General features: G+C 53.8%; 3 protein-coding genes across 3 annotated transcripts; all 3 read right to left on the bottom strand.

Moving 5' to 3' along the window:
• Window positions 1-4019: 4019 nt before the first annotated feature.
• PHYSODRAFT_322894 (hypothetical protein) lies at window positions 4020-7215 on the bottom strand (the record flags this gene model as incomplete). The annotated part of the gene is made up of 6 exons (XM_009518351.1): window positions 4020-4528; window positions 4587-5073; window positions 5110-5802; window positions 5858-6149; window positions 6177-6775; window positions 6832-7215. 6 exons carry the CDS (start codon window positions 7213-7215, stop codon window positions 4020-4022), a joined length of 2964 nt encoding a protein of 987 aa, XP_009516646.1.
• Window positions 7216-8555: 1340 nt separating this feature from the next.
• On the bottom strand, window positions 8556-9056 carry PHYSODRAFT_322893 (hypothetical protein; the record flags this gene model as incomplete). Its single annotated transcript, XM_009518350.1, has 1 exon — window positions 8556-9056. One exon carries the CDS (start codon window positions 9054-9056, stop codon window positions 8556-8558), a length of 501 nt encoding a protein of 166 aa, XP_009516645.1.
• A 4079-nt stretch (window positions 9057-13135) lies between these two features.
• PHYSODRAFT_468255 (hypothetical protein) lies at window positions 13136-13525 on the bottom strand (the record flags this gene model as incomplete). The annotated part of the gene is made up of 1 exon (XM_009518349.1): window positions 13136-13525. A coding segment is annotated over one exon (390 nt), but the record flags the coding sequence as incomplete, so codon positions are not given.
• Window positions 13526-16928: the final 3403 nt, after the last annotated feature.

The following is a 16928-nucleotide window of genomic DNA, read 5'->3' as shown; positions in this document are numbered from 1 at the left end:
AAGTACGTGAAGGACTACGCGGGCATGATACGCCCGCTGTCCCAGCTCCTGAAGAAGGACGCCGAGTGGGTTTGGACTGCTGAGTGTCAGCAGGCCTTCGATGCAGTCAAGCGGGGCTTGACTGAGGCGCCGATCTTGGCGGTGGCCGACCAAGATCGCCCAGTCCACGTTGTGTGTGACGCATCCGACTTCGCAATCGGATGTGCGTTGATGCAGCACGATCACGAGGGCCGTGATCGTGTCGTCTACTACCAATCGCGTCAGCTGAAGCCAGCTGAGCGCAACTACCCGGTACATGACAAGGAACGCCTTGCCATGAAGTACGCACTCGCGAAGTTCCGAGTGTATCTACTCGGAAGCAAACCGTTCGTGGTCTATACGGACCACGCGTGACTGCGGACGGCTGTGAAGTCGTCGCACATCTCGCAACGGATGGCGAGATGGCTCTCATTCTTCGCGGAGTATAACTTCCGGGTTGAGTACAAACCCGGAAGACTCAATGTGGTGGCCGACGCGCTCTCGCGTCGACCTGACTACGCCACGACTGATGCCGACGTCAATGCCATTGACGCCATGCAATCGAGCACCCCAACGTCGTCACTGTTGAAAGACGTGAAGGTCGCGTACGCGCACGACGCGGACGCGAAGATCTTGCTGGCCTACGGCTCAGCGCCTTCTGCCAAAGCTCGTCAGAAGTTGCCGAAGCATCTTCGTGCTCGTGCACACCGTTATCGGGTGCAAGACGGGTTATTACTCTAAAGTGCAGTCGACGACAACGCGGACCGCGTTGTCGTGCCCAATGACCATGACCTGCGACTCAGGATCATGTACGAGTAGCACGATGCACCGACTGCGGGGCATCCGGGCCGTGAGAAGACATACCTTCTTCTCACGCGAGACTTCTACTGGGCCCACCAGTATAAATGGGTGCGCAAGTACGTCCGTGCTTGCGAGGTTTGTCAACGTATGAAGCCTGCGCCTTTCGCGCAGGCTCCCTTGCAGTCACTACCGACTCCGTCGGAGTGTTGGTAGTCCATGTCTTTGGACTTCGTGTTCGGTCTTCCCCCGGACAGCCAGGGGAACACGGGCGTTGTGGTCTTTGTTGACCGCTTCAGCAAGATGTACCATCTTGCTACGGTACCCGCTGAAGTGACTGTGTTCGTTGACATGGTGTTCAAACACCATGGCATGCCGATCGACATTGTGTCGGATCGGGACCCGCGCTTCACTGCACACCTTTGGCAAGAAGTGTTTACACTTCTTGGGAGTCAACTTTCGATGTCGATGGTGCGGACCATCCGCAGACGGACGGGCAGACCGAGCGCGTGAACCGCGTGCTCGTAGACGTGCTTAAGAGCTACGCTCACTCGTTCCAACACTGGAGCGAGTGCCTGCCGATGGCGGAGTTCGCCATCAACAACTCGGTGCATGCCTCGACCAGGCATACACCGTTCTACGTGAATGCCATCAGGCACCCACGCCTCCCGAGTCTACTCGGGATGGTGACTCCTTCCTTTAGTGGGGGAGGATCTACGGCTGCAACACAGCAGCCGCAGAATGCCGCTGACACTTGCACAGTGTCAGCCGCGACTACGCGCAAGAAGAACAAGAAGCACGCGTCTGTCCAGGGCACAGACGCCGACAAGACCAAGAAGAAGAAGAAGAAGAAGAAGAACGGGTCTGTGCAGGGCACAGACACCGCGAAGACGAACGCAGAGGCCGGGCCTACTGCTGGAAATGAGCTGAACGAGTTCAGCTCGGACGCAATCAACTTCTTGCAGCGCAGACAAGCCGTCATTCGGTTTGTCCAAAACGCTATTGCAGCTTCTGTTGATCAACAGAAGCTGAACGCAGACAACGTTGGCAGGGGCAACACAAATGAATTCAAGAAGGGTTCATTGGTTGTGTTAGCTACTCAAAACCTGCCTAAACATGCAGTTTCCGACTTCGGGGCGAGCAAGCTCGCTCCGCGCTTCATCGGGCCGTTCACTGTGCTGGAACGGCACGGCAACACCTACACACTGGACATACCGTCTAGTATGCGCCTCCATCCGACGTTCTACGTCGGACGGCTGAAGCCATACCTGCAGTACGAGCTACCTAGCTCGGCTGAACCGAAGCAGAAGACTCGGCGGAAGCCGTCATCCTCACCAGCGCGAAGTCGCGCTGGAGCAGCGGGTCGAGTTAATAGTCCAGCTTGGCCGGAACGATCGAGGCGGCCTGGGAGGCCGCCGCAACCTGAGGAAACTTCAGAACGCCGAAACCAGCGCTCTGGAACTACTCCACGACCGGAACTCGTTCGTGGGGAGACGCGAGATCAGGGTCAACACCAAGTTGACTACACACGAGGCGTGTTTTCACCGCCACCGCCGCCAATTCGTGACGAACACGGCTCAACGCGATGGATAGTTGAGCGGATTGTTGGTCACAGTATCCCGAGAACGAACAGGCAACCGGTTCGTTTTCGTATCCGTTGGAGAGGATTCCCTCCCAACCAAGATACATGGGAGCCGCGGAACGTCTTGATCGAAGACGTCCCGGACATGGTGAGGGCGTACGAAGCCCACCATGCGCTACACGCTGGAAAGTAATACGAGCGCTGTTGTTAACAACAGCGCCCGAAGGCACTTCAAGGGCAGGCTGTGGGTCCTACCCCCGCGGTAGCGACGCGCTTCGCACGTTGCCGCGCATGCTACTCAGCAGCAGAGAGGTTCTCCGCTGCTGCGCCAGCGGTCTTCAACTTCGACGCGCTCGTTCCATTACGAGCGCCCTCTCTTCAACGTCACGCATTGACCAAGCGGTCAATGGTGGTTGACGTGCCGGGGCCGGCACGTCTAAACTTGACGGGGGGATGGTGTAACGGGGTTACACGCACAAGTGGCTACAGTCACTTGTTACTCTAACAGATGCGATGTCCGTTAGAGGTTTAAGCACTTCCTCGACCTTGGTGTAAGGTGCACCAATGGCTACATACATTTACGACCACCACGACGGGTGGTCCATACACATTTAGGATTCCTATTGGCTGAAAGCAGCATCTTTTAGCCAATGAGTGACTTGCATGTTAGCAGAATCCTGCCAACCAGCCGTTGGCAGATTCCTAGTTTAGAATATCACATTTAGAGGAAGTCAGAAACATAAAACAAAAATAGCAGTTCTCATCTTTTACCAAAACACGCTACTTGGAGTCTTTATCTTGTTTAAAGTATACTCGTGGATCTCGAGTATACTTAACTCAAGTAAAAGAAACCTACGCTTCCTCATACACGTGCGCATACGTGTAAGCCGTAGTAGTGAGTCAAGGTGGGCCCACTACACGTGCACTCTACCCTCGACGGCCATCCGCCCAGATCGAAGTTGACGATGACGATGATTTTGACGCTGCACTCCTCCCGGAGGACAGTTGGGAAGCTAACAATGAAAACGACGAGTACGAGGTGGAGAAGATCCTGGACATGCGTTGGTCCAGGCGGACTCGTACGTCCAAGAGGGATCGGGAGTACCAAGTGAAATGGAAGGGGTACGACGAGCCCGAATGGCTCCCAGTGTCGCAGCTCAATTGTGGTGCGTTGCTCTACGAGTTCAACCAGGGCGCGAAAGCACGGGCTCGTTTCCAGGCTATGCAGGCTGGAGATGTTCACCCGAGTGTGTAACCCCGGGCGGGGATTCTTGACCGGGCCAGATCGTCGTTCGTGTAATTTCGTGGAAATGGAGTGTGATTTGAAGTGAAACAATGATCCGCCCAGGATGGCCTAATGCAGGAGACTCTGGGCGGTGACAAGGTTGGGAGGTGTGGGTGAGACGCCAGGCCGCGTCGGTCTGGCCGAGTGATTATGGAGATGTTTTGACGATGATGATATTTTGACTTGGATCCAGTATGGTGGTGATGATGAGACCCTGAGTGAGGCACAACGAGAACGACGCAAAGAGCATGAAAGCGACAAAGTGACGAAGATGGTGGAATTGAATTAGTGGAGGTTACGCTACTCAAATGCATAGCCCCTGCTACTTCGGCCGAACTACTCTACCGTGTGCGAGATAGGGTTGGCCGCGCGTTCCTCGGGCGAGAGTTCGCGGAGGCGAAGGTCATGCGAGACGTGAGCCATTCGGTCGCAGTCTGTGCAGTAATACGGCCACTGAGTCCGGCTGGGCTCCACTCGTTCTGCCTTCTCGTTCTGCTCGGCAAAGCTGTATGGGTCACCTTGCGCGTTCAACGTGGACGAGTCGGTCAAGTAGATGTAACAGATCTTGGCCGGGTAAACCCAGATGCCGGGCTCGTCGAAGACGGACGCAGGGACTCCCTTCTTGATGATGCGCTTGACACGATCCCCCATGCCGCGACCGATGTTCTCATGCTGCTCCCGACGCCTATCGTATAGTGTGTTCGCCAGGAGATACTTGAGCGGATCGACGGGCTCGCCCTTGGCCGCCTTGATTTTGATGGAGAACCGGTGGAGCATGTACCAGAAGACTTCGGCGTGATCTCGAACCCGGCCGGAAGTTCCGAGCGCCTGTGGAAGTAGAAGACCTTGACCCGATTCCGGGACATCCCCTCCCAGGGTTTTGCGGCCACGATCCGCGCATACTCAGCTTCAACTGCAGGCCAGCGCGCGTAGAGACGTTCCAGGCCACCTTCAGACAGTACTCCGGAAAGCCGGGTGTCTGGTTCTCGTGGCCATTCTTCTTGGGCGTGAACTGGCTCAGGATGCCACGACGACGCCACGAGAGGACACCCTTGGTCGGCTGCTCGATCATGGCCAACTCGGCTGGAGTCAGCTCATTGTACTTCTTCCGGGCGAGAGGCGACTTGCGCTTCTCCAGCTCAGTCCTCGCCCGGGAACGCAGGCTGCCAGTTTTCTTGCCCGAGGTAGAACCGGAACGAGACTGACGTGGACGCTTAGGCGAAGGAGAATACGTGAGCTTCTTGGGCTTGACGCGGCTGGCACTCTCGGACGAGGAATCTGACGAAGACCGCACTCTCTGGGAGGACGCTTTACGCTTGGGTTTCCGGGCAGGTTCGTCGCCAGTACTGCTGCTGCTGCTGTCTCCATCGTCACCCTCATCATCATGTTTCTCGGCCGGAGCTGGCGTGACCTAGACCACTTCGACCTCGTCATCTTCGTCGTTGTCGTCGTCTTCATCGACTGCATCGCCGATGTTGTAGTCCGGGTCGGTGGCTTTGTCATCTTCGGACGAACTGCTGGAGGCTTCGGCGTCTTCGACGAGATCCTCGGCAAGATTACGTAGAGGTGGCCAGGCCGGAGGAACGTACTCCTTGTCAAGCCAATCGTCCAAAATAACCTCGGCCATCCTGTAGTATGAAACAGGGACGTATTGCGCCCAGGGTGTCTCGTCCAGCTTACGGTGGTACATCATGGTTGCCAACATCTTGAGGAGCGAGTCCCGGTGGAAGTGGCCGTGGCCAACTTGGTCCATGCCCAGAGTATTGACAGCCTCGTGATAATCCACCCCAGAGCGCATAGGCCACTGGACGTCTGGCCGGAGATCTTGCCAAGCGATGAACTCCGGGAGGAGAGCGCAGGCCTCCTGCACCAAGAGCTTCAACGGGAACCTTGGCGGACGAGGACCGACTTGCGATTTTGGGTGGGCACTGGGACGACGTTGGACAACCTTGACCTTCTTGGACGAAGAACCCCGGCCGGACCCCGACTTGGATGACCCCGGCGAAGATTGCTGCGTGCACCTGGGCGGAGTCGCCACTGGAACACTGGCCGGAGGAGGGTTGTCCTCAGTCTTCTCCTCCTGAGCGTCACCATCAGCACCACCCTCGTCGTCATCACTCTCGTCCAGGAGCGGTCGGAGGATACATGCGGTAGGGCTTGTCAACTGCCTGCACAGTGATCCAAGTTCTCCAGTCTCCGGGCGGAATGGCCCCGTTCTGGAAACGACGGAAAAGCTTGCGAAGACGTGGCCAGTTGCCTCGCACCTCAGTCCCTCCGGAATTCAGGAAGTCCATCAGTCTGGCCGTGTCGAAACGCGTTTCCTGGGCGGAACGCTGGAGGTGGGCGATCTGCGTGTTCGCATACGCCAGTTGAGTCTCCAGCTCATCCACTCTCCCCTGAAGAGCCGAAGTCTCCTCCAAGTTCTCCTTGGCCAGACGTCTGAAGTTGTCGTCCAGCATGGCCCGGCTTCAGGCCGAATCCTCCTTGGCGGACTTGAGCTGCTGCCGGTAGTACTCGTCCACGAAGACGACGTCGCGCTTGAGCTGGTCGTATTTTGTTCGGAGCTGGAGGAGCTCGGCCGCAGAAGACTCCCCGTCAATATCGTCGAAGACGGCCTGACGCTGACGATCTCGGGCGAGGAGATGGCGAATCGTGGAGACTGTGTAGAAGACCTTCTGGGCGAGTTGATGGACGGGGAAATACATGAGAAGCGACGCAAACTCACGACGAGCGACGAGCGAATTCAGGAGTGCCTCCAGTGAAGTCAGGCTGGGAGTGTCTTGGTCATGGTACGGGCGGAGAATCAGCTCACGCACCTCGACCGAATCGCCGATGAGCTCGCACAGGTGCTGAAGGTCCACCTCGGACAGACCCTCGAACATCATCATAGCCTCCAGACCACCGTACCCCTCGCACAGGAAGGCACTCTCGCGGTGCGCATGGCCTCCCGCTGGGACACCGACTATGAAGGACTTCCCGCCCAGAGAGTGCTCCGGCGGAACAGTGTAGCGCGCCGGCAACGCGTTCTGGATGCCGCGCGGGCCCTGGTCACGCGAAGGGAGAGTCCCCGCCCGGATGTGCTCGATGAGTTGCTCGAAGTCCAGAAGATGGAAGACCGGCGTAGACCCCAGCGGATGCCCCTGACGACCCGTATCTTGGCCGTGAAGAGCTGGGGCTGCTCGCCCGAAGGCGTCCGCCCGGACGTGGCGCCGATGGTTTGGCCGGATGCGGAAATGCCGGCGGCGTCGTCGACCATTTCCATGTCGGCATTGTTGCCCTTCTCCTCCCCTTTCGTGTCGCCGTCTTCGACCGCTTCGCCATCGTGATCCGCATTGTTGTTGTCGCGCTCGTCGCCGGTGTCCATCGCCTCGTCACCACATGCGTTCGCGGAAGACCCCTTGTCGCTGCCTTTCGGGTCGGCCTTCGAGTTGTTGGTGCCACCGCCAGCCGCACCATCCGGGATGGGCAGCGGCTCAAGCGGGAGCAGCGCAGCGTCGGCGATCAGGTCGGCGTCGGAGGTGTTCGTGGACATCGTGTGTCGGCGAGGTGGCAGATTGCGTTGTGAACGGAGAGGTCGTGGCGAGCCCGAGCGAATGATTGATGGCCTCAGACGTGGCTGAGAAAGATTCGGCTGGGAGAGGGAGCACAGAAGGGACGCGACCGTTGCAAGCCCGGGCGAATCGAAACGGTTGTCAACACTCCGCCCAGACATCAGATCGTGTGGTCTAGTCAAGCTTGATCATTTCGGCAAATGGCATCGGTGACCAAGCAAGACGAGATGGGCGGTTGACACGACGGAAAATTGGATTTTGGTCTGGGCGCAGTATGATTGGCTGAAATTGGATGATTGGATGACGTGGACTGCGCGACAAGTACGAGGATCTGGGACCCGGTGAAGACTCGCCCAGGATGCATATCGACCAGCGACCCTGGCCGATCGCTAACTCATTTTGCGACTCTGGCCGGGTGTAAGTCTGGGAGATACGATCAAGGTATACTCAAGTCAAGATGTTTCCGACCGACCAGGCAGACCGACCAAGGATGGGCAAAGATTCCGTGGAAGGTTGAAGGAGGTGATTTGTACCCACGACTCTACACTGGATTTCGGCTCGGCCGGGATGTCGACGTCAACCAAGGTATAGTGAAATCAAGTGAAAAGCAGAATGCATGTCTAAGTTGCAGGAAGATAGCCACAGAGTAAAAGATAAACAGAGTTCGTTTTCCCCTGAAACCCGCAAGCCGCCAAGAAGAGCAGGAAGCGCAGGACGACCGGGCACCGCGGCTAGGTACGACCGTGGTTGGATCTCTCCCTGAAGTAAGTACGCCAAGTAAGGTAAGGGGACTGGGGCGTACAGGCGTCTCAGGGTGATCCGCCTATTTCATTTCCTAGTTGCACCGTATTCTCGCCCAGAGCGAGGTCCTGCATTTCATATTATCGATTACATCTCGGGCGGAGTGAATAGCGCCGCCTGGAACTTGGCTGAAAGCCTATTGTGTGCTAGGGTATTGATATTGGTTATTTCCTCTCAGTAGATTTGGGAGTAGTGCGCGTTTGATGTCGCCCACGGTTGACCAGTACCCTGGATACGACTCGTTAGTTGGCTGGAGTAGTGACCCACCGTCCGAGGGTCCGAAAGAATAAGTGGCGGATATTTGTATTTGTGTGTAACTCTGTATTTGTGGTTCGTCCAGAGTCGTAGGGGCTACATTTGGAAATACGTATCACACCCCGCTCGGAAACCCAACAGTGTACAACAACTCACCAACTCGGCCGAGCTCCTTGGTTCGAAGACAAACGACCCGAGAGGGATTGTCACAAGGAACACACGCCATCTCGGGCGGACATCTTCTGGTGTATCCGCATGAGAAGTTCTAAGAGACTTTGTTCTCCCGGAATATTCGCACACTATACACCTGGACGGAAAAGGCGTTCAACCGCCTCGCCTCATCCGTCTCGGTAGATGATCGTGTCTTAAAGGCTTCAGACGCCTTGGAAGCTTCTGCAGAACCGTCCTGCCCCGGGGTGTCACCTTGGCGGTGCTTATCCGCAGCAGAAGTTGTTTGCGGCGCGGCATCATCTTGGTGCGTGAGCTCCGGAGGTTGTGACTGACCCGTCGTGTGGCCCTGTGATGCCCTGACTTCTTCGGCTCGTAGCTGATTGTCATTTCGACGCCGCGCCTCACCGTCCGCGTTGAGCTGGGTCAGGGCCGGGTCGTCGGGCTGCGTCGCGATGCCTTCGTCGTCGCCAACCCCCGACTGAGTGACTGCAGCTCCAGGGTGTTTTGTGTGGGTGCAAGCGACAGGCCCGAGGTCTCCCTTGGTTTCTTCTTCTGCGTCGTCGTCCGACGATGAATGACGGTGTCGTGCCGGCATCTCGCTCGACAGCAAAATCTGGAAATGGGAAGGGGCGGTGCCTGTGGGTTTCCTGGGGGGAGGGACGATGAATTAAACTCTCTTGCGCTTTGTATGATGCGACGGATAGGCGACGCCAATACGTAAAAAGTAAAAAGTCATTTTTACGTAAAAATCATCGGTACCCGTGACACAGCCGCACCTACACGTTCGCAACGCACATATTAGTAGGCCGAAAGTACGATAACCCTGTTCGCGATGCATGCCGATTGCGGTTGCTGCAAGCCCACTTCACGGTCTGGCAGGCACGTCCGTATCAACTACTCGTCTCCAGGTCGCTTTCGGCTCCTGGCCATTACCACCCGCACCTGCGAGCACGCAACGCACAGGTTAGTAGAACGCGTTCGGGGCGCACGACGATGGCGGATGCCGTATTTGGTTTCGTGATTCGTATTTAGCCTGCTGGCTGATTATACACTGTTCACGGGTTTTGCTTCCTGTTTGTTGTAAGGTGTACCGGGTCGCGCCTTGGTACCACTTGTTCAGATGCGTCCTAGTACGTTTGGCATGATATACAATATGGAATATACAATGTAGGCAACCATACGAGCCCGATGGGTTCCTGTGGTCACCCTGAATATCACTGATTCCGTCCTCGCAGTGAATTGCGACAATCGAAGTAAATCATGTGAGACCGATCGTTGCATCCTACTTCGTAGGAAGTGTAATGATGGGAAAGATATTAGCAACTAGAAACCGGTTTTGATGTTTTGGTAATGTTGATAACTACACACGGCGTTACGTTTCCAAATATTCGTTTGGAACTAAGCTTGCCCGCCATCTTCCGGTTTGGTGGGGCCGGGGTATGTCAATTGGTTTTGCTTATGGAACAAGAATGATGTAAGTAGCAATGCGCAAGCATATATATGTATATGTCATGTATATAATGCAGCTAATCCAAGGTACTGTTCAGAGGTCATTCCGAATCCTGTCAATGTCGTGGCCATCGCTTGTTGCCAGGTTCAAATTCTACTTCATCTTATTCGACATCCTCGTCGCTGGTGGTGTTAGGCAAAACCAAACTGCCGAGCGAGCTGCCGCACTTGGGCGTTACAGACTGCTGCGCTAGATTAGCTTTGTCGCCATGTAGCAGTAGGTCCAGTTTGACTGCACGTTCGACATGGCCAAAGCCTCACTCTTTATTATGTATTTGCCGCTCACATACAACGTTCTTGTCTGTACTGAACGGAGAACGGATGTCCAACGAAGAAAATGTCATTACTTGTTTTTAAGAAAACATATAAATACGCGTTAAATGGAGACTCTTTTCACGAAGTTTACTCAATTCGTATAAACCCATTTTCAGCTTGGCGTCGCCTATCCCGTACACTATAACCTAAACTATAGTGAAAGACCACATCAACCTCCGAGCTCCCAGAACCATTCATTTCTCTTGAGCATCACCGGCCCATTGCTTTTGATCTCATTTTCAATTTCGCGGACATAAAGCTCCAGCCCGCAACGACGCCACTGCCCACATGTCGAAGCAGTTGTTTCGAGAGTTATCGACGATACGGACGATGAAGAAGCCTCTGCAGTGCCATCCGATGTGGTTTGTATTGCTGACGCGGATCACTAGTGAACGACGAGGCTTGGGATAACTACCGGAGTAATGATCTAGCGTGATTGGTGGCAGTCTACTGTATCTCTGGCAAAAGGCCATACCCACGACAACTGCTGCTGTCAGCGCACAAGATCGACTGCCTAATGGATCGTTGTGACATGGTAGCGATTGTCATCGTGTAAGGTGAAGTGCTCGACTGCCGCGAGGACGCCCAGCCGCTCTGGGCTTCGTGGGCTGTTGTATACACATAATCCATGCATCACCCCTGATTTGATGGCTCAGCTTCGGCCCACTACTCACATCGAGATCGATCTAGCTCATATTGCTGGGAATGCCGTTTTAGATTGGCATTTCCACATCAGACACAGTATCTGCTGCTCGTTAGAACGTATTGCACACATTCAGTCTCGCGAGCAATTCTAGGAGGATCAATTTATGGGTACTGGCCTGTTTATACAGTTATTTTATTTGCTGAGCCATCTCGATATGACGGTTAAAACAGGGTGGCTAAATGTGTGCAAGGCACAATAACTACTATAAATTAAAACCATTGGCTGCAAACTGCTCGTATTTAACTCTGATTCTTGCGTTGAAAGGCGACAAAAACAGCCGATTTACCTGAACGGAGGTGCCTAATTAATTGGCACTCCCTCCGATGGTGCTGTAACTTGACAGGTACAATGGTGGGGAGCCATACAGTAATGTAGTAAAGTTTCACGAGGAAAGGACTGGTGGTTCATTAGATATTCAGTCGGGAAGAGCGGAATCGACTTGTTTCTCTACTAGGAATTAATCATGTTGTCTTCTGATAAAACATACCTCTCTTTCTGTCTAATTTGTGATTGCTATAAACCGTATAGCGACTAACGTAAACAGTAATGTAAGGGAAAGAATAATCCGTGGCTGTGGTATGCACGACCTGTGGTACATTTGGACCTGGGGTGCCAATCTTTAGGCTATTACAAGCATGGTAACAAAGAGAGCTCGAAAAGCGAGGTCGTTACCGCCTCACCGCTGCTACTATGCTACATGTTGTGTGTACTAGTTGTTGTTAGTAGTGGTTACCTACATATTTAGAGGCAGCAGCACTCGAAATACATAGGTGCGGATATAGTTGGTCACAATCGTTCAGATGTGGCGTCGCCTTTCAACGCGAGAATCAGTGTTAAAATCTCCATGTCTGATTGGTCGAATTGCCTTGCCACAACACTTCTGATTGGACAAAACGCCAACATCAAAGATCTGTAAGGGAAAACCCTTTAATTTTATTGGCTATTAACGCTGCAAATTCAAACTCGACACCTGCAAAATCCGATCAATTAAACAGGCCAATATCGCCCAATGCCGGCCGGGCATTGCCGTGACCACGCATTTGAAAAAATAGTGTGCGATACAGCAAATCAAGAGCTTCATGTCAGGGCAACTCTGTTACATGTACTAAAACATGAGGTATGACCGGCTATATGAGCTGTTTTCTTTTCCTTACAGGATTGAGGATGTAGTAACTACTACTGTATGATAGAACAAGACTTATGGCTTGTGTACGTTGTAGGATATTCAGGGATGTCCACAAAGTGATTGGTAGACTGAACGCCCCCTAAACCTTGTACCAAGCTCGCTAATGAGCGGTCGTCGCTTTTAAAAGTGATGTAGAAGCAGAAATAGACCAAATAGTCGAGACACATGAAAGTTTGGCTCGTATACGTTGTAGGGTAAAGTTATGGGTAGCCCCCACAGCGATTGGTAGGCCGAAAGCTCTGCTAGACATTGTATTCAGTTCAATAGCGTGTGGGTCAGTAGTTATTAGGGTGAAATTGGTGTCGCTAAGAATACCGTATCAAAGCGGCAATGCTTGATCGAGTGTCCCTGCAAATAGTCACAGTTGTGTGTGCGTGGGTAGGCCGTTATATTGGTGTATGTCACTAATTGTTCAGCGGTATGGTAACAGATGGCTCCCATTCATACAGAAATCAAAATAAAAGATCTGCAAGCCAAGTGGGCCAGCTATTTATCGGAAGATAATGCTTCTAACTGCTATAAGAGTGTAAGGTGCACACTATATGGAAGGTTATGATGTTGCTACCCTAATTAGCGTTGTAGACGCCAACAATTGGCTCAGATAACCAGGCAGTGCCCGATGGTTTTCTTCCATATTGGAAATCGGGCTTATCATGGAGAGCCCAATGCAAAACCAAGATAAAACAGGGTGGCCATTTGGATTGATGTCCAAGTGTTTTTTTATCGAAAAGTGTAATTTCATACCAAACCAAGATAATGCGATAATTCTGTGCGGCCAAACGACACAGAAAAGTCATTTGACTTGATACTTGTATGTATATTACCGGCTAAATTACCTTAGATGATGTCCTCAATTACCGAGCCCGCTGTAACGCGTTGATACAACTAAATCATGACTCATGTATACTCGCCAACCGAACACTCATGGTTTTGTAATAGATTAAAAAAATCAGTGTCACTACATCTTGTTACTAATGCAGTTCTTAGTGTTGCACACACATCTGAAATAGGTTTCGAAGTACTCCTTGCTGTCAGAATACTTGAACGTCAGCTCCTCTCCAGCCTTGATCTTCTTACGCGTCATTATAGCAATCCGGCGTGCTGTACCATCGTTCACGAGCATGGCTGTGCAGTTGGGAGCACAACTGTGGTTGATGAACTTCGCGATATTTCCGAACTTGTCTGGGTAGATGTAGACGGAGGCATCTGGGTTATCCGCGTTGACCACCAACTCGATCAGGTATCTCCCGTCAGGAACGCAGAGTTTATCGTACTCACTTATCAGCTCACCCACATATTCAATAAAGTGATTCCGGGGTATATCTTCCAAGGTCCTCACTCCTATACCCCGGAGATCATCCGTCACAAATAGCTCCTAGCGAGGGCAATCTGCAACCTCAAACTCCCAATCTGATGGGAGATCTGGGAAACGAAATTTGTCCACGTGCTTATTCTTGGTGATGGACGTGTACGAAGCCAAAACTCGGGCGATCACTGGATCCTCTTGGTTTTCTTCCATTTCCTCGGTGTCGTCAGTGTCATCTTCTTGCTTCCCTTCAGCTTCTTGGTTCCCTCCGAAAACGCCGCCAGATGCAACAAAATCTCCCGTTTCGTCAGGTTTATCTTCCACAGCGACCGTTTCCACGTCTGATGTACCATCAATAACTCCAGTTGCCGTCGTTCCTGCTGCTGCTGCGCTTTCAAGTGGAGGATCAGCTGCTGCTGTAGGCTTGCCTCGAAGACGGTGATATCGCTCCAGCATTTCCTTCCTGTGGCGGTCTCTGTATGCGCGGGCCTTCTCTCTCTTACGCCTGGCGTAGTCACGTAGCACCTTCAATTGCTCCTCTCTGCTCAACTTGGCTGTCTTGATCACGCCACTGCTTTTCTTGTGTGTGCCTTGTCCGCTAGAAGGCACGAAGCGGCCATCAGGGCCGTGGCAGCGCCGGTAACGTTTCTTCTTCGGTCCCATTTCTTGTAATGACAAATTGACCTCAGGCTGTTGAAGACTATTGGCTCAAAATTGTTGCATTTAGCAGGGTTAGCTTTAGCAATGCAGTCACAATAACTTTGTTACCTTTGCTATGGCTGGGAGGCATTCTCTCGCCTCGGTCGCTCGCCTCGGTAAGGAAGGCTTTCGGGGCGATCAGCTTGGGTTCCTTGTGATTCAAGTTGAAAATGCATCTTGATCAACTGCAGTTGGCAGAACACGTCGGTGTTCTGCAGATACTTGGACTTGCATAGTACCAGAGGCGCCTTTCGGGCTCCGAGTTGTCCTTGGGCGCTCGACACCGGTGAACAGGTCGTTGATGAGATGAAGGAAGATCAAAGGGTCGTGATGCAGGTTGTTGAAGTCACGTAGGGCATCTTGTACCTTCGACGTCGGCTCGCTTTACCAGCGACTACTTGACGGCTCGGTGCCCCCAGTCGTAGCGGAACTTCCTGGACACCAGCTCGCCACTCAGTGCGTACAGCGTTACGAACTTAATGACCGGCATGCGTGCCTCCTGAAGACTTCGGGCATGAGCATGTTATGCCAAATGCGCTTCAGGTCCAGTCGGATCATATATAGCATAGCGCACGAGCGCAAAAGCATCTTGAGGTTCTCATGCAGCTGCGTGCACCCAGCGTAACCAAGAGCCATTGTGATGAAGAAGCCACAAGTCGGAATGAGCGTGACGCGGTCTGACGGCCCATGAACTCGAACTCGTCCACAACAACGAGCAGAGCTCGTGCTGGTAGCAACTGGTACTTGGCCTTTCGGTTCGCATGCACAGCAGCTAGCCTATGCCGATCTTGGTCTGCCGCTCGATCTGGTTGCTCTCGAGCACTTTCACCACTTCCTCGGACGGTTTCATGACGAATGTGCCCGAGTACTTGTGAGGGACGCCACAGCTTCTCGATCGTCTTGAGCTTCTTCTCGATCTTCACGCAGTCCACGTGCATGTAGAGGTTCAGCTTCAGCAGATTGGCCAGGCAGAACTTGGGGTCCTTCGGCTCGATGGGGCAGATGGTAGACAGCCCCCCCCCCTCCCCCCAGTGTCGTTTCTGCATGCCCTCCGAGTGGAGATCGTTGATCAGAGGCAGCACCGTCGGCATGTTCTTCACGAGCGGCTCCGTATCCTTGTAGACCTTCCAGGCCTTGATGATCTGGTAGTCGGTCGCCCCCATCTTCCGCTGCTTCATGACGTGCGCGTGTATCGCTCGGACGTGCTCTTCTGGAAGCTCACCCACAGCGTACTCTTCCAGTAGGTAGCCGTAGCCGTCGTATTTTCCCTCGAAGGCGGCCAGCATGACCTCGTTCTCCTCCTGGTACTCGCTGACCGCGGCCAGCACGATAGGGATCGTCATATCCGAGTACATGTCCTTCAAGGACGAGCCGTCCCCATCCGAGTCCAGACGTTTGACGGCAGTGGCCAAAGAACTAGTTGATTCATATCTGAATGGTGTCGCTCAGCCCCCTGCCGTGGTTTTCACCAATGGCCAAGTTGAACTGCACGTGGTTCGCGATCGATCAGGTCGAGCTTAATCTCCAGCATGGGCAGGCGGTTTTGGTCCTTCGCCGACTTCGAGCCTCCTTCTTGATGATGACCGTGTTGGACTGATTCAGTCGGCGATGGACTTCCGTTGCGCCCTCGCGGATATGAGCATTCGCTGCACGATGTAGCTCTTGTGCTGGCGCTCGTGCTTGCTCACGGCCACAGGCTAGGCCTGGAGCTCCAGCAGAGGCACGTTCGAGGCACTGAGTGTGTCCTGGATCGTGTTGAGGTTGTCCTTGAGGTTCATCACGATCTCATTTCGGTTTCCGCGGCCTTGCGACACTCGTCAATGAACGAGTTAATGCCTTCGCTCTTTCTCAATGCCTCGCCCAACACACGCGTTGCTGTTCTGGATGTACCGACGCACCAGCGACTCCTCCAGCGGGTGAACGCCCTCGATCATGGCGTTGTTCGTCTCCACGGTGTACATGATCTCCCCTCGGCACTTGTGGAACATCTCCCCTTTGGCGGAGGTCTGCAGCGCCGACTGAGGCACCTCAACGTTGAGCAGCCGCAAGTACTTGATTTCGCGAGCACTGGGTCGAAGTTGACGCGAAGGAGCGCGTCTGCGGGTGACGCAGCAGTAGTGGGTACTTGAGCTTAGATTGCGAAGACGCCTCGACGTCGCGACTCCACTCCTCCACCTTCTGGTTCTCGTACTCCTGCATCGACGCCATGATGGTGCTGTAGACCTTGTAGACCTCCTTGGCCTCTTCGCGCTCCATCGGCTCACGCAGCTTCTTCATCGGGTGCTCGATACGCTCCACCAGGCCACGACACCACGTGAGATCGCCGGCCACTGACGGCAGGTTCCAGCTGATGAGGGGCTTAGACAACTGCCTGACCGTCTTCGGGCGCCGTACACTGCTGGGGCTCGTTCGAAGGACTGCTCAACCGCTCCATTATCCAGGTCGAGCTCAAGAAGAAGTACGTGGCGCTCGTGCAGACCTATGGACACGACCTGAAGCTCGTGTAGGAGCTCTTCTTTCACTGTCGTAACCCCCCCCCCCCCTCCTGCGTGAGCACGGAGCCCAGTCGGCGCTCGAGCTCATTCATCTTGCAGCGGAAGTCGTAGAAACTTGGAGGCCCCTATATCCATGATGTCGAGCGACACGCCCTTGAACGTGTTGACGCTCGTGTTGACGCTCAGACCACGAAAGGCACAGTTAGATATTAGCGATGATGAAGACTGGATTGGATACGATATGCAGATCC

The sequence above is a fragment of the Phytophthora sojae genome (assembly GCF_000149755.1).
Source record: "Phytophthora sojae unplaced genomic scaffold PHYSOscaffold_1, whole genome shotgun sequence".
In the NCBI taxonomy this organism is placed as follows: Eukaryota; Oomycota; class Peronosporomycetes; order Peronosporales; family Peronosporaceae; genus Phytophthora; species Phytophthora sojae.
Note: the sequence above shows the minus strand (reverse complement) of the source record. Positions and strands in the feature narration are given on the sequence as shown.